The sequence below is a fragment of the Triturus cristatus genome, chromosome 4_1 (genome assembly GCF_964204655.1).
Source record: "Triturus cristatus chromosome 4_1, aTriCri1.1, whole genome shotgun sequence".
NCBI lineage: Eukaryota > Metazoa > Chordata > Amphibia > Caudata > Salamandridae > Triturus > Triturus cristatus.
The window spans coordinates 741,840,546-741,858,989 of record NC_140585.1 but is presented as its reverse complement, the minus strand read 5'-3'; the positions used below and the strand labels follow the sequence as shown (position 1 = coordinate 741,858,989).

General features: G+C 42.5%; 1 protein-coding gene across 1 annotated transcript; it reads right to left on the bottom strand.

Annotated features, from left to right (window-relative positions):
- Positions 1–17,725: 17,725 nt before the first annotated feature.
- LOC146855446 (ubiquitin-ribosomal protein eL40 fusion protein) lies at positions 17,726–18,210 on the bottom strand. The gene has a single exon (XM_085653244.1). It carries the CDS (start codon positions 18,165–18,167, stop codon positions 17,781–17,783), a length of 387 nt encoding a protein of 128 aa, XP_085509370.1. The 5' UTR covers positions 18,168–18,210; the 3' UTR covers positions 17,726–17,780.
- Between the last annotated feature and the right edge of the window lie 234 nt (positions 18,211–18,444).

Sequence of the window (18,444 nt, the reverse complement as noted above, 5' to 3'; positions counted from 1 at the left end):
AGTATGTGGGAATATATGTCTTTACAACGCATGCTTTACATCGCAACGGCCGCGTTGTTACATCGCAAACCATTGCATTTCAAGTAATTACTACGTATTGCTGTAGGGAGCGCGCTGGATTTAGGAATAGTATAATTTACTATTCCTACTCCAGTTTGGGCAACAGCAGGGAAGGTGTTGGATTGTGAATCTAACACCTTCTGCCCCCTACGACTTGCGATGTAACAACGCGGTCGTTGTAATGGCAATTGGATGTAAAGCATGCAATGTTAAAGCTGGTTCCCGTATATGGTTACCTCTGGCCTTCATTCATTCATTTATTATCTGTGTTGCAGAGGAAATATGGGTTTAACATTTATGAATGTACACCTTGCTAAACTGGCCAATGACTTGACAGACGAGCACTTGGCATGTTATGTTATGTTTTACTTTGTGAGCGCACTGTCATCTGGGAGGGTATTCTGACATTGAGCAGATGTAAGTCACAGCTAGAGCGTAAGGGACTTCTCAAAAAGCTAGGTCTTCAGCTTCTTGCGGAATTCAAGTGAGAAGGTGGTTCTTATGTGTAGAGGCAGATCGTTCCATGCTTTCGGAGTAATGTAGAGAAGGCTGACCTCCATATCTGATTTTCCATAAGCATGGAATTTGTTCAAGTAGGAGTCTAGGTGAGCGGAGGTGTCTGGAAGGTCTTTGAAAGCAGATGCATTGTTGAGAGTTGCTTGGCCACTGTTGTACAGTGCCTTGAAAGTGTGGATAAGAATTTTGAATTGTGCTAGTTTGTGAGCGGGGAGCCAGTGGAGCTCCTTCAGGTGTGGTGTTGTGTGATATGAGTGTGGCGTGGGAGATTGAGAGTGATTCTGACCTCTGAGTTCGTAATAGGCTGTAGCCTTCTAGTGAGTTTTTTGTTGATCCCAGAATACAGGGTGTTCCCATATTCCAGCTTTCTTGTGACCAGGGCATGTGTGACGTTTTTCCGGGTGCTGATTTGGAGCCATTTGAAAATCTTCCTCAGCATCTTCAGGGTCTGCCAGATTCAGTTGCAGGCTGAAGGTGCTGTAAATGGCAGTGATTTTGTTGCTGAAGAATTAAGAGATTGTTACAGTGGTCCTGCGAGGGGGTGATGGCATTGACTTGGGCGGTCATGTCGAGTTTGCTATCGATGATGATCCCGAGGTGCTTGGCGTGAGTGGTGGCGGTGTGAGTCAGTCCTAGCTCTGTTGGCCACCAGGTGGAGGCACACTGTGATGTGCTGGTCCCAAAGATCACACTTTCGGTCTCATGTGTTCCGCTTTATACAGCTGGTCTTCATCCAGTGTTTGCTTACAGTAATGCAGGTATTAAACTTGATTTAAGTATGGGGCATTTAGTGGGTGATGGACAGAATGTGTTGCGTGTCATCGGCAGAGGAGGACGTTGATATTGTGAGAGCGGATGATGCTAGCTAGAGGGATCATGTATGTGTTGAAGAGAGTTGGGCTCAAGGAGGATCCTTGTGGAATCCCACAGATGAGGTTGTGCACATCCGAGGAGTACGGTGCCGGGCTGGCTGAGTCCTTCAGTTCAGAAAGGAGCAGATCCATCTGAGAACTTGTCCTTGTATTCCACTTTTGTGTAGGCATTGGATGAGGATGTGGTGGGAGACTGTGTCAGATGCTTCAGAGAGGTTCAGAAGGATGAGGGCTGCTGTGTCTCCTCTGTCCAAAGTCATGCAGATGTTATCTGTGGCAGTGATGAGAGCAGTTTCCATGCCGTGGATGGGTCTGAAACCAGACAGAGTGGTGTCAAGTAGTTTGTGGTTTTTGAGGTATTCTGTGGGGTGTCTGTTGATGATTTTCCCAAAGTCCTTGGTCAGGAATGGTAGAAAGGATATATGTCTGTAGTTGGTAAGTGTTGAAGAGTCCACAGAAGGTTTCTTCAGCAATGGGAGGACAGTTGTGTGTTTCCAAGCATCTGAGAAGGTCCCCGAAGAAGTAGAGACATTCAGAATGGGTGTGAGCATGGCACTGATGGGTTGCAGTCCTATGAAGTAGGTGTGTTGGTTGTAGGGATCCGGTGGGGCCCCTGAGTGGATGAACTTCATGGTGGTGGCGGTTTCTTCTGGGAGGGTGATGGTCCAAGTGATTAGCATTGGTACTTTGAATAAGATTGGGAGGCATTTGACGAGGTATGTCTGTTTCTTTTGCTGCCTGAAGTTGCTGTAAATGGAAGTGATTTTTTTGCCGAAGAACTGAGCACGATTGTTCCAAAGGTCTTGCGAGGGGATGATCAAGTTGGAGCAGCCGATGATGAGGTGAATTATTTCATTGTAGCAAAGATTTCTTTGCTTCTATTGTTACTGGCATGGATGCTATCTGCCAGAGCAGTTAGTTTGGTGGTCCTAATCATTTGGTTTTAGCTTCTTATGGTGTATTTGAAAGTGCTCCTTTCTGCATTGTCCTGGCTCATTCTTCATTTGTGCTGCAGTTGTTTACAGTGGCATCTCATCAGTCTTAGTTCCTCCTTGTGCCAACTGACCTGGGGTCTGGATCTTGTATTGCTATGTTTGAGGGGGGCTAGCATGTCGGCGCAGGAGGATATCCAATTGCTGAAATTCTTGATGGCTTTCGGGATGATGTTGATGTGTTGTGGTTGGTGAGTGTTCTTGTCCTTGTCAGTGATGCTGTTTCAGTTTCGGCAGGCTGGTCTGACGGTGGTGCGTGTGAGTTGGACCGGGACAGTAATGCTGAACTCGACATGGGGATGGTCTCTCCAGGGAACAGGTGTGGGCTCATCGACTCAGGTGTTGCTGAAGTTGTTAAAAAATATGGTCCAGGAGGTGTCAAGCGACCTGGGTAGGTCTCTTTACCCTTTGAGTGAGGCAAAGCGTCCATGGTCTTCTAGGAGTGCTCTTGAGTTGGGGTCAGTGTGGACTTATGTACAAGTTCTGGTCAAGTGGATCGAGATGCCAGAAAATTGTCATGGTGGTGCTTATGTAATGGCAGTAGAGCGGGGGGATGATCGTTGATGTTATTATTGGGTGGACTGATTTTGAAAACATGCTGTGTTTGCGAATATTATTTAATTAGTAATATATATACCAGAAAAAAAACTTCATAGTCCCACTTTTGTGTTACACTTCAACTTATGATAGGTCTTCAGTTTGCAAGCCTTTAGTATATAGCGAATACTCAGACCCTTTAACCATGATGTTCCATGATGTTCACTCTTTTTGGCGTGACGGGTTAATATTTTCTAATTTCTACTTTATTGATGTATTTTTGTGCATTTGAAGCATGTCCCAGCTCTCTAAAGGAGAAAAAAAATGCAACATTGTTACTTTGTGAAACAAAATAAATACAAAGGTTGCAGTTAAGATGAGGTGATCTTCTGAAACATAGCAAGGCTTGGGGTGGAAAGGGAGCTTCCCTATTCCACACGACTGTACAAGCAAGACGACTAGCAGGCTTGATTCTCTCTATTAACGTGCCCATTACATTTTGCAGGGAAGTGGAGAGGTCCCTGCGGCCAGGCCGCCCTCAGCAGGCTTACACCCCATAATCCCTTGTGAGCCTGCCTTGCCCTCTCCCTCTGCCTTCTCTAGGGCAAACCAGCCTCACTACACACCTGTTGCTAGAATGACCCATGACTTATTGCCTTCGAACTTTGAACTGTAACATTTTCATAGTCATTCACGGGTCTTTCTGCGTAAGATTTAGACGTGGACAGGGTGACAGCACTGGCACCATCCCCGGGCACCACTCTTCTGTGGTGGAATACTGCAAGGCACTGCTTCATCTAAAAGTAGCAGGGTGGCCGGCAGCACGCACACCCCAGCAGGGAAGAAGGGAACCTAGCTCGGCAGTGTCTGCATTCATGCGGGCATGATGACGCCACAGAGCTGCAGTCACTCCCCCGTATATCGTGACATTGCACACACTGGGTATCGTGGTATCGACATCGATAAACCAACTTACTACAGACAAGGTAGCGCCTAGTGCGTTTACACCGGTCATAGCACTGTTCGTGAGTGGTGCAAAGGGAGCTGTGGTCACAAGAAAAGTGCAATAAATATGCCCATAGAAAGCGCCTTACTTGTCAGGTGTCAGAGATGGCGACAGCTGGTGGTCAGATACTGCTGTCTGCAGGTTGTCAGGTGACTAAACATGTCACGTGTGACATTTTGCATTGCTTGGTGTACTCTCAGCCCTTCTTCCACGTTCCTTTTAAGTGCTAGTTAGTGCCCTTTTTTCCCCAGAATAATTCAGGAACTCTAAATCTGGTCACACGTTTGTGAAGAGTCATCGTTCTCACATGACGCAGATAGGGACAAGGGCTGAGTCAGTGACAAGCGGACGACCTCACGAGAATCCAATTGCAGAAGTATCTCCCAAACAAGCAGCAGCTGAAATCGTCTGAGACAAAACACTGCGAGCCGTACACGTGCACATCGCCTGTCCTGGCGCGTGCACATCTCCTGTCCCCTTCAGAAGCTAAATCGACAACAAAAGATCTCGCCAAAGCGAGCAGAGCATGCGCTGCGTCGCTAGGCGAGACCTAAAAACGGGACTACCATGATACAAGCCAATGATGCCAACCTCCACACATTTGATTCCATATTCCCTTCACTAAACAATGCCATATCACTGCGGCAAATGCCTTCCCCTCACAGGACACTAAACAAAGTGAAATTCTCACATATCCCACTAACTCCACTTCCTCCCTTACCACCCACCTCCCTCTCAATGAAATACTCACAAATCACACCTCTAATTCCACTCACCCCCTCATAACCCACCTTGCCCCCACCCCAACTGGAACAGAACCCACTATACCGTGGATGACACTGGTACACACCACTACCCCTAGATTGCAGAGTAGTGTATACTCACCCACCAACACACTTACCAACCCAACTCAGAACATCAGCTTAATTCAGATCACCACCATTGATCCCATCCCTCAATCTCTCAACACCCCCTTGTACAAACCATACTCCCTTCCCCTCCCAGACCTCTCGAGATGTCAGCTGAGATGCTCATGCCCCCACCTCCTACTGCTGCCCCTATATACATTACAGTACGTTGATGCCATTTCAAAGAGGCTGACTCTATTCATTCACCAGTCCCGTCATCACTATTAAAGAACCAAGTGATGCCTTTAATCACTCCCCCAATGACTCCCCAAATCTAGTTTCCACTGACATGCACTCTGACTCTGAAAAACCCTACCCTTTACAACATAAATCAACTCAGCGATTCAGCAAACCAGATTAGTGACGGCCTTACCCCATACAACATGAAGCGATCATCCCACACTCCCTCCTCACGAAAGCAAATGCCCATGTCTAAGCTAAATGAGTGACTAACCACATGGAAACCAACTAGATAAACTACTACATGGTCTCAACAATATCGCAAAGAACCTAAACATGTGTCCACATACCACCCATCATTCCCACATTCCAAGTCATCCTCTAAGACGAGCTATGACACAGCCACGTAGCTGTACCACAACTCCTCTCAACAGCAAAGCTTGGAGACCTAAAAAAACTACCACCATGATGTCTCTGAGTGAAGTGGCAGAGCTAGCCAAGTCTTACAACCTAACATCTAATAGTCAAAACCCCTCCTCTATAAGCAATCATGGGGCAAGGAAGAAACCTCATATCAGTAAGATCGACTCTGCCACCATCTCACCTCATCAGGATCCCCATGACCTCCTCCCTCCAAGATATCAAGAACTCCAATAAGACCAAATGCATGCTCATAAACTGCAGATCTGCAACCAAACATGCAACAGAACTAGCAGAAACAATCCTGAACCGCGACCTTAATATCGCTTTCATTACACAAACATGACTAACCGAATTTTGATCCCCAATCACAGACACGCTAGTTCCACCGGGGTTTTCTTTCATAAAGAAAGACCAAAAGTACAGCCACAGTTTAGGCAATGTCATTATCCACAAGAACAACATCAACGTGAATGAAACAGACACCTTCTCCTAGAATGAATTTGAACAGATCAGCACCACTATAAGGTAACCCTCCAGGTAACACAATATCCTTAGGTTAACACCCGTAGACATGATAACACACTGTTCACTCTCACCAAGAACATCATCCCTAGATGACCTCAACCTTCACTAGAATGATAAAAGCAATACTCAAATCCAATCATTAAATGACCTCCTGCTCAATAAGAACCTCTCCCAGCACTGCAAAGGTCAAACCCACTATAGAGGCACAACCCTGATTGCTATTATAGCTCATGAAGAAACACTAACCCTTGACAGCATCGTCCCTGTCGACTGGTCGGACCACCACATCGTTTTGTTTCACAAAGTGTCTCCTCACCCAGCTTGTACACAAAACACTCCAATGGACGAGAAACATAAGAAAAGTTTATCTTCAGGACCTTGAAGAAACAATGACGTCACTTCTAACCTCTCATCAGCGAACCTCTCAACAACTGAACTCACCACCCACTACAATTCAACAATCTCCTCCATCCTAGACCAAGTAGCCCCTTTGAAACTGTGACAGCAATCCCTCGAGATCCTGGTTCAATAAAGACCTTAACACTGAAAGAAGACAGCTCAGAGCAGCCAAAAGACTCTGGCGAACAAATCCATCCGCAGCCCACCTGGACCAGCTCAGGAGAGAATGCAGGAAATATAATAAAACACATTACAAATGAAAAAAACTCCTTTTTCGGCAACACTAGATAAGGACAAAAATCATCGTAAAGAACTCTGCAAAATTATCAATCAACAAACCTCCAAGCCAGCCTTAAAAAAAAAACGGATATGCAAAGAACGTTATGGCAAATTTGCCATCTTCAATGATAAAACCGCGAAGATCAAGCTCTCCCTTGATTACAACCAATCATCCAATGGGACCCCCACACCCAGAAATGAAGACAACAACCCCCCTCATTCCATGGCCTTTCTAGCAAAGTTCACCCTACAAGACAACAATGAGTACAATAGAACCCAAGAATCCCACATAAAACAGAGAACATGGAATGATTTCAACCTGCTCGCAGAGGCCACCATATCTGCTTTGCTGGTTACGTCCAAGCCCTCCTCACACCTTGCGGACCCCCTCCCTGGCTAAAAAACTCAACCACGCCCTAAAGCCCCTCTGGACTAGGATTATAAACAGCTCCCTGGGGACTGGAGTGATACCAGACTTTCGCAAACTCAGGCAAGTAACGCCACTGATTTAAAAAATGGAGAGCTATCCCGAATGACCTCAATAATTTCGGACCAGTCTTCAATCTTCCCTTCCTAGGCAAAACTCTAGAAAGATGTGTTCTTGCACAACCTAACCTACACATCGAAAACAACAATCTTCTGGACCCTCACCAATCCGGCTTCAGAAAAGAATGCAGCACAGAAATCGCTGTTCTGAATATAGTTGATGACCCACACAAATATCTGGTCAGACCGATGCTGCCTACTTATACTCCTAATATAGAATACAATGGTTCTGTCGGGTATATACAAACAATTACTTTGTTTTGTGAATGAATCGAGAGAAACTGAATACATCAAATGGAAAAATCAATCATAGAGGAAAATCTTCTTTTTCAAGAGGACCACATGAACAGATCACAATGAAAATCACGATGAAATCAGATTTGTTGGATGACATATTGTTTTTTATATATAAATTGCATCATTTATATCAGCATCTATGTCATTCTTTATAGCAAAGCAAGGTTACCAAAATTACAATCCTTAAAGTGAAATCGTGCATCAGTGAAACAGTGACATAAGTGACAACGTTAGTGCATAATATCTACAGAAATGAAAAAAGTTTTATATACAGAATATAAAAGGGGCCAGTATCTAGAAAAGTAACATGACACAGTTTCCACGATTAACTCAAGTTCTGTATGAAAACGGGTCACGAACTGGTCCTAGGTATTGTCGACATTTCAACCCAGTATAAGCGATATTAAATCGTCATGCGGGTCTTCATCAGGACGTTAAAAGAAGCAATGGCAACCTGCAGGGGCAATTAAAGTACGTGTCAAAAGAAGGTCCTTAATACTCCACTGCGTGTGGTCCTAGACCTACAGGATTGTGGTCACAAAAAAGGCCATAACTCACCTAGCCAATAGTCTAGGGCTGCCTAATTTTCAAACGTTGTAGAGACGAGGCACTCATCCAATGAGGAGTCTGAAGTGTGGATTCAATTAAATTGAACCTAGGATAAAGGAATTGGATATCATGTAATCAACCCGCCATTACTACTAATGGTAAAAGAGCTCCAAGGACGATTAGGGAACTACAAACCACAAAAGCCCCTTATAGATGGCAATTAGCTCAAAGGCGACTTATCTCCCATTGAATAAAGCGTGAGTGGCGGTTTCTAAGTTGAAAAAGCATACTGCGGTGAATAAGTCACTAAACGGTGGCTGATTGGAGGACCGCTTGTGGGGTTAATGCAGTCAACTCCAAGGAAAACCACAGATTGTAACTAAATCCCTGGCTACGAGATCTAGTTGTTTAGATGGAGGCCGTCAGATCCACTCTGAGGCCGAGATCGTTGGAAAAACTAACAGCGTCTAAAGTGTAAGCGGGGGATGCGCGCTTAGTTGCATGCTTTGAACAGAGAGGGGACGCTTGTGCGTAATACTCACTTAGAGTGGCAGCAGGATTGCTTGCAAGCGGTTAAAAGTCATGCTAATAGGCCACCTTTCGTTGACGTGGGAAACCAAAATAGTTTGGTCACAGCATCTAAAATATAAACGGGAGATGCATGCTTAGCTCCGTATTCTCGACAAAGAGAACCCAAAGAGGACGCTAGTGCGTGATACTCACTTTGAGTAGAAGCAAAGATGCTTGTAGACGGTTATAAATCCCGCTACTGGGCCACCTTTCGTTGATGTGGGGAATCCGCGTTCGAAACGCAAGTGACAGGACGGCTGATATATGTAAACGAGCTAGTCCCGCCCCGTATGACGTGAGATACTGAACGTGCCGTAATGGTTGCCAGGTAACCCAGGTCGCGTCAAGGAGAAACGGGACAGCTGTTGGAATGCCCTAAGCGTCTGTGGTGCTGCACTGACGTCAGCCGTAACGATAACAACAAATTAATCGAGGCATATAACAAGTTGGTTACTCGGAAGCGTGGAGGTGGGAATTATAGAATGAGTACCTTGGCAGCAACCCTATGCTGTGATTAAACAACATGATTTTGCACAACAAGTGAACAGAAAAAGACCATTGTCATACTATTCCTTAAAAACCGGTCATATACGTAAAATCGGCATTTACAATTGAGTGTAACAAGCATTTGTTTCGATAAAGTTTTAGTGATCATTGGTTACATTTCCTATGTAAATATACACAACATATAAATACAAACTGACAAGTTTCTTTTGTGACCTTTGTCGGCATCACTGTGCTGTAATAAAGCATAATAATTTTACACAACAAGTGAAATCGAGCCGAAATGACCATTGTAATGCTATTTCTTGAAAGCCGGTCGTGTACGAAAACAGGGCAAGTACAATCGAATGCAAAAAATCTATGTTTCCATAAGGTTACATATCCTATGTAAATAAGCACAACGTATAGACCCAAGAGGACAAGTTTCTTTTGTGTAAGAAGGCGATCAAGGGCTGGCAATGTTTCAGTAACAATAAAGTTTTTAAAAAACATTGGTTACATTTCGTATGCACCCAACACAAAAATAACATGTTTCTTTTATGAAGGAAGAAGATGAATGGCTGGTAATACTTCAGTAACAACTATACATTTACAGTTGTATCAAGATGATGAACAAGGGTGGGTCATAGTTGATCCATCTCTCTAGATGTTTCCTCAAGACCATTTAAACCATGCTGGACAGTATTAAGAGAATGAATCCATCTACATTCTTTTCTCTTTAGAATGAATGCAATAGAGCCTCCTCTAGGTGCTAAATTTACTTTTTCTAGCACCCACCATTTGATGTTTTCAGGCTGATGGTTCTGCGCAAGAAAATGGTCAACCAGGGGGGCCCCTTGTGTTTTACATCTGATACGACTCATATGTTGAAGTATCCTGACTTTGATCTTTTGTGTAGTTTGGCCCACATATAACAGATCACAGGGACAACTTATTGCGTAGATTAGATTGGCACTGTTACAATTTGTAAGGCTCAATGATTTATATGTTCTGTTGTGGTAGACAAAGGAAGAGCCCTCCACTGTCAACGGAAAGGCTTTGCATTGGCCGCATTTGTGGTGGCCCATGAGGGGAGGTAAACCCAATTGGTCTCTCAGACCCCGGGGTTTTGGTGGTGCAAGAAAGGCCTTGACAACATTGTCTTTCACATTCCTGCCCCGTTTGAAAGCAAATAATGGTTCCTCAGAGGTTGGAAACTCACTGGCAACAAGGTTCCAGTATTTTTTCATGATTTTCTTCATGTCATTACTTTTAGTATTAAATGTTGTTACACATACAATACTCTCCATTTTAGATGTTCTCTCCTTTACTTGTAACTGTGGCTGTTATTAATTCACATCATACTCCATCTAATATGAGTCTTATTAGCGACCCTGGCATCCTTCCTTTGTCCTTGACCCCACAACTTAGATCCGAAACACATTACCTGTTGGGTACAAACACGAGTGGTACTACATTGGAACAACAAGAAACCAATGACCCTGTGATAGGAACATTACAGCTGGATGACCCTGAACTCATATCTCTGTGGACACCGTGTTGGTTCCTCAAAATGAGGCTTGTCCCACAATGATTCAAGTAGTATCTGATCCATTGCCGGCTGCAAAATTGGATCCCATAATCAATCTTTCTGATTACAGACTATCGAATGAGGAAAGGTTGGTCCTTGCAAAAGGGCTCACATTTGTACCCACTTCTGTTCCTGATTCCTTCAATGTTAAAGTGGAATTACAACGCTTTTTCAGAAAAATCCGGTTGAAATATTACTTTAGTAAAAATGTTTATGCTCCGGTTTCAACTGCTACTCCATTCAGACCTCCCTCCACATTTACACCAAGTGCATATATGATGAGCGAGAAAATACTTGCAAATGAAAGAATAGTACTTGAGGAAATTATGGATCTGATGGATAAGAAGAAATACATAAAATACAACATCAGCAAGCAGGAAAGGCTGGCATTATCCACACTAGGAGCCAATGAGGCAATCGTAATCAAAGCCGCCGACAAGGGCGGTGCAGTCGTCCTGCAAAATACAAAAGACTATGTTGCTGAAATAGAGCTCCAATTGGGATGTAGAGACAGTTACAGCCCCATGCCAAGGGACCCCACGGCTGAGGTCAAATCATTGATTGAAAGGATAACCATGGACGGAGTGGAAAAAGGTTTCCTTAATCAACCTGAATGTGACTTTATAAATGAAAGGGAAGCCAGAATTCCCACCATTTATACCCTCCCCAAAATACACAAGCGCCTAGATAAACCGCCAGGAAGACCAATTGTCTCTGGATGTGGATCTGTTTTGGAACAACTTAACCAGTTCATAGATCATTTCTTACAACCATGGATACCAGAGACTAAATCATATGTGCGTGACACAATGCATATTATTCTATTGTTGGAGGGGCAACCATTTAACACCCAAACCCAATTGCTTGTCACACTAGATGTATCTTCGCTCTATACCTCTATTCCCCAGGCCATGGCACTCGAGGTTATTAGATCTACCCTTGATAGAAGAATGAGACCTCAATGGATACCAATGGATTTCTTAATTGGTCTCTTGGAAATCGCAATGAAACATAATTACTTTATGTTCTTGAAGCAATTCTACTATCAATGCAAAGGCGTTGCAATGGGGGCTACTTATGCGCCGAGCCTGGCCAATATCTTTATGGATGCCTATGAGGAGGAACACCTTTACAGCCATCAAAATCCATTCATTGACCATATCACCGTTTGGAAGCGTTACATAGATGACGTGATAATGATTTGGTCGGGTACTGAGGAGGAACTCGAGCGTTTCTATGACTGGTTGAATGCAAGATCGGTGGATATCCAATTCACCTTGATGAATGACAATAACACTATTGACTTCCTAGATCTTACTTTTCAAGTCGATGATGGTCAGTTAATTTGTGATCTCTTTCGCAAACCCCCGGAGAGGAACACCCTCCTTAAATATGACTCTCACCATCCACGCAGCTTGAGAGACAATCTTCCATACGGTCAATACCTCAGATTAAGAAGGAACTGCACACGACGAGCTGATTTCTTTAAAGAAACAGAGATCCTTACTACTCGTCTAAAGGAAAGGGGGTATCCCACCGGTCTTTTGAAACGCGCACGTAAACGCGCCTGGTATTGCCCGAGAGATCAACTTTTACAAGTAAAGGAGAGAACATCTAAAATGGAGAGTATTGTATGTGTAACAACATTTAATACTAAAAGTAATGACATGAAGAAAATCATGAAAAAATACTGGAACCTTGTTGCCAGTGAGTTTCCAACCTCTGAGGAACCATTATTTGCTTTCAAACGGGGCAGGAATGTGAAAGACAATGTTGTCAAGGCCTTTCTCGCACCACCAAAACCCCGGGGTCTGAGAGACCAATTGGGTTTACCTCCCCTCATGGGCCACCACAAATGCGGCCAATGCAAAGCCTGTCCGTTGACAGTGGAGGGCTCTTCCTTTGTCTACCACAAAAGAACATATAAATCATTGAGCCTTACAAATTGTAACAGTACCAATCTAATCTTCGCAATAAGTTGTCCCTGTGATCTGTTATATGTGGGCCAAACTACACAAAAGATCAAAGTCAGGATACTTCAACATATGAGTCGTATCAGATGTAAAACACAAGGGGCCCCCCTGGTTGACCATTTTCTTGCGCAGAACCATCAGCCTGAAAACATCAAATGGTGGGTGCTAGAAAAAGTAAATTTAGCACCTAGAGGAGGCTCTATTGCATTCATTCTAAAGAGAAAAGAATGTAGATGGATTCATTCTCTTAATACTGTCCAGCATGCGCATGATTTAAATGGTCTTGAGGAAACATCTAGAGAGATGGGTCAACTATAACCCACCCTTGTTCATCATCTTGATACAACTGTAAATGTATAGTTGTTACTGAAGTATTACCAGACATTCATCTTCTTCCTTCATAAAAGAAACATGTTATTTTTGTGTTGGGTGCATACGAAATGTAACCAATGTTTTTTAACTCTTACACAAAAGAAACTTGTCCTCTTGGGTCTATACGTTGTGCATATTTACATAGGAAATGTAACCTTATGGAAACATAGATTTTTTGCATTTCAAGAAATAGCATTACAGTGGTCATTTCGGCTCGATTTCACTTGTTGTGTAAAATTATTATGCTTTATTACAGCACAGTGATGCCGACAAAGGTTTCAGTCACAAAAGAAACTTGCCAGTTTGTATTTATATGTTGTGTATATTTACATAGGAAATGTAACCAATGATCACTAAAACTTTATCGAAACAAATGCTTGTTACACTCAATTGTAAATGCCGATTTTACGTATATGACCGATTTTTAAGGAATAGTATGACAATGGTCTTTTTCTGTTCACTTGTTGTGCAAAATCATGTTGTTTAATCACAGCATAGGGTTGCCGCCAAGGTACTCATTCTATCATTCCCACCTCCACGCTTCCGAGTAACCAACTTGTTATATGCCTCGATTAATTTGTTGTTATCGTTACGGCTGATGTCAGTGCAGCACCACAGACGCTTACGGCATTCCAACAGCTGTCCCGTTTCTCCTTGACGCGACCTGGGTTACCTGGCAACCATTACGGCACGTTCAGTATCTCACGTCATACGGGGCGGGACTAGCTCGTTTACATATATCAGCCGTCCTGTCACTTGCGTTTCGAATGCGGATTCCCCACATCAACGAAAGGTGGCCTAGTAGCGGGATTTATAAACGTCTACAAGCATCTTTGCTTCTACTCAAAGTGAGTATCACGCACTAGCGTCCTCTCTGGGTTCTCTTTGTCGAGAATACGGAGCTAAGCATGCATCTCCCGTTTATATTTTAGACGCTGTTACCAAACTATTTTGGTTTTCCACGTCAACGAAAGGTGGCCTATTAGCGTGACTTTTAACCGCTTGCAAGCAATCCTGCTGCCACTCTAAGTGAGTATTACGCACAAGCGTCCCCTCTCTGTTTAAAGCATGCAACTAAGCGCGCATCCCCCGCTTACACTTTAGACGCTGTTAGTTTTTCCAACGATCTCGGCCTCAGAGTGGATCTGACGGCCTCCATCTAAACAACTAGATCTCGTAGCCAGGGATTTAGTTACAATCTGTGGTTTTCCTTGGAGTTGACTGCATTAACCCCACAAGCGGTCCTCCAATCAGCCACCGTTTAGTGACTTATTCACCGCAGTATGCTTTTTCAACTTAGAAACCACCACTCACGCTTAATTCAATGGGAGATAAGTCGCCTTTGAGCTAATTGCCATCTATAAGGGGCTTTTGTGGTTTGTAGTTCCCTAATCGTCCTTGGAGCTCTTTTACCATTAGTAGTAATGGCGGGTTGATTACATGATATCCAATTCCTTTATCCTAGGTTCAATTTAATTGAATTCACACTTCAGACTCCTCATTGGATGAGTGCCTCGTCTCTACAACGTTTGAAAATTAGGCAGCCCTAGACTATTGGCTAGGTGAGTTATGGCCTTTTTTGTGACGATAATCCTGTAGGTCTAGGACCACACGCAGTGGAGTATTAAGGACCTTCTTTTGACACGTACTTTAATTGCCCCTGCAGGTTGCCATTGCTTCTTTTAACGTCCTGATGAAGACCCGCATGACGATTTAATATTGCTTATACTGGGTTGAAACGTCGACAATACCTAGGACCAGTTCGTGACCCGTTTTCATACAGAACTTGAGTTAATCGTGGAAACTGTGTCATGTTACTTTTCTAGATACTGGCCCCTTTTATATTCTGTATATAAAACTTTTTTCATTTCTGTAGATATTATGCACTAACGTTGTCACTTATGTCACTGTTTCACTGATGCACGAATTCACTTTAAGGATTGTAATTTTGGTAACCTTGCTTTGCTATAAAGAATGACATAGATGCTGATATAAATGATGCAATTTATATATAAAAAACAATATGTCATCCAACAAATCTGATTTCATCGTGATTTTCATTGTCATCTGTTCATGTGGTCCTCTTGAAAAAGAAAATGTTCCTCTATGATTGATTTTTCCATTTGATGTATTCAGTTTCTCTCGATTCATTCACAAAACAAAGTAATTGTTTGTATATACCCGACAGAACCATTGTATTCTATATTATTCATACCCAGGTTCTGAGGGACACAGGGTCACCCCATTGTTTATGATACATACTTATACTCCTAGACCTATCGGCGTTCTTCGACACAGTCGACCACAAGCTTCTCTTGAATTCCCTCCAAAAATAATTGGTGCGGATGATGTGGTCCTACGTGGTTTCCATCCTTGCTACAAAACCGTGATCAACAAATAAAAATAAGCAACCAGACCTCGGATATAATGGCAATAACCCGGGCTGTCCGCCAAGGTTCCGTCCTCTCTCCCACACTGTTTAATATTCACATGGATTTCCTCACCGTCATCCTCACCCAAGTAAAAGTCCCATTTCACTTATATGCAGATGACACATAGCTCTAAATGGAAATCTCCTCACTAGAAGACATACAGTGATTAAATGCCACCCTCAAGAAAGTCCAACACTGGCTATCTCGCAACCACCTAAACCTAAACCATGATTAGACAGAAATTCTGCTCATATCAAAGAAAGAGTTGCCCGTGAAGCAAGAATAGATAAAATCCTCCCCATACTTAAATATTGACTTGACTCGATGCAACTTAATTATTCTGACTATACCTGTTACTTTGGAGGGGAACATTTACTGTTTGATTTGACTTAATAGATTTGATATTACTTGTTATTTTGATGTTTGAACATACATTACTGTAAAGCACTCTGATATCCTTGGGTCCTGCCAGCGCTATATAAAACTCTTAAATATACTAGTAAGCACAGGTTAAGAGTCTCAGATCAAAAAAAATCCATGACCATGTTAAAATGCATTCATCTGAAATTTAACAATTGCAGTGTTCAACAATATTCATTGTCAATAAAGCATTTCTATTCAAACCAACCTAAAACATGTGTTGGTGTCTACCTTTTACAACTTCAGGTCACATAATGCAGCCTTACGACAAGCCACCATAAGATCCAGCAAGGAGTACAAAACATCTGAACATTTTCTATACAATTCCGAGGTATAAGCATTCCGACGAGAAGATTTAAACTAAAGTCTACTAATTCCAAGTTCAATTAAAAATAATACTCCCAAAAGTACCCACCTCGCTTGATAACACCTTTTTTCCTAAGCAGATAATTTGGTATAATAAGTTACAATTGCATTAATTATAAGCACCTTACCCATTTCCTCAGTAACAACGGCATGTGAATCTGTTTGAGTTCCCCAGCTTTTATAATCTGGAAGCCAAAAATTTCACTTTCACACTTCCATGTTCCCAAAATACATATTTAGAAGAAAAAATGGACCTCTCAATATACTTATCCAATAAATTGTCCAAGGGCCAGGTTTAGAATTTGACAGACAGCATACTCCATCACAAACATTATGGATATCCTGTCCACCATATTACAGGTGCAATATATCCTACATTTGTGACTCACCCTCTAGAATGGAGCAGTGTTGGGGCAGTCGTGACATAGAAGGAAATGCACCTTTATCATGTTTTATTTTCTTACACTTCTTAGTATGCAGATTGATGGTGTCCTGGCTGCAGGTGTTTAGAGCGCCTCCTGAGATAGTAAGTTAGTCTGCAAGTTAGTGGGGGTGCTGGAAGACGAAAGGAGACAGTATAGAACCCTGGAAGACTCGCCAGGTTAATAAGGATCCTTTGTGACCTGGAGGTACCCATGTGAGCAAACTGTAGTCATCCTCTACTAAGCCCGCATTGAAAGGCAAGTAATACACAGTTTCAGCCTCTTGTGTATTTTTAAAAACCTGATATTTCAGCAGATCAGAAATGAGCATCCACGGTTTCCACTCAGCTTGCAGATTACATAGTTACAGCCTCAAACTGACCTTTGCATGATCACAGACCATTATCTTGCTGATTCACAGTAAGTATCTGAGTCCAAATAGTGTTTTTTATAGTCTAGAAAAAATGATTCCTCAAATGCGTACTATGGACTTGAGAGAAGACACCTTGTCTATAGTCTTTGAATGATGGGCTAGACATCCACCAACTGAAAGAATTGTTATTGGTGTATGCTACCTTATCACCAATCTTTTGTGATGTTTATAAGTAATTGAAGACATGCCAAGCTGCATCACCACATTTATATGATCCCAAATAACTACAGCTTTTCATTAGAGTTCCACTAACATTTTAATTAAGTGAAACATTATAGAATAGAAGGTAGGCACATTAACAGTAAGCAATACTAATAGTACCTTCTCAGTCAGATCTCCACTGCCTCCCCATCCGAGTCCTATACCACTTCCCAACATTAAGTTTAAATTAATTAATTTTAATACCACGGATACCACGGTTGACTTAGAGTTGACAGTACAGCTAGACATTTCTGAGGGACTTCTTTTCAAAATTAAGGTAACAAAATGAATCTACTGTAAAAGCAAATGAACAGTCTGTTTTCTCCAATGTCCTATCATTGTTTTTTTTTTTTTTTTTTTTTTTTTTTTGACGTTTTTAAATTTTTATTTTCAAATATTTCTCAAATGCAATGAATACAAGTTGATATTTATTTGACCTTCTTCTTGGGGCGCAGGTTGTTTGTGTGCCCACATTTCTTCTTGCGGCAGTTTACAGCACGGGGGTGGAGACGAGCATAACATTTGCGGCAGATCATCTTGTCACAGTTGTACTTCTGGGCAAGCTGGCGGAGAGAAGGCTCAATAATACCACCTCGAAGACGCAGCACCAGATGCAAGGTGGACTCTTTCTGAATATTGTAGTCTGAGAGTGTACGTCCATCTTCTAGCTGCTTGCCAGCAAAAATCAGACGCTGTTGATCAGGTGGGATGCCTTCTTTATCCTGAATTTTGGCCTTAACATTCTCTATAGTATCGCTGGGCTCAACCTCGAGGGTGATAGTTTTCCCAGTGAGGGTTTTCACGAAGATCTGCATCTTGGCACCTACGGATTACCCGCTCGGCGGCCACGCACTGAAGGAAAGGCTGTCCTATCATTGTTAATACTTTTTTCCTTTTTACTTAACGGTTCTGTCCTTTCATATTCCATATTAAAAAGTTAATATGGCTTCTCGTCCAATAATAAACATTCCCCCTCTTACACATCCCTGAAATAAAATACACACACCAGAATATTGTGAAAAACAAAACGATGTCTAGAGTGGATGTAACCAGTAACAGACATGTTAAAAAGAATAAAAGAAACCTTTGTGG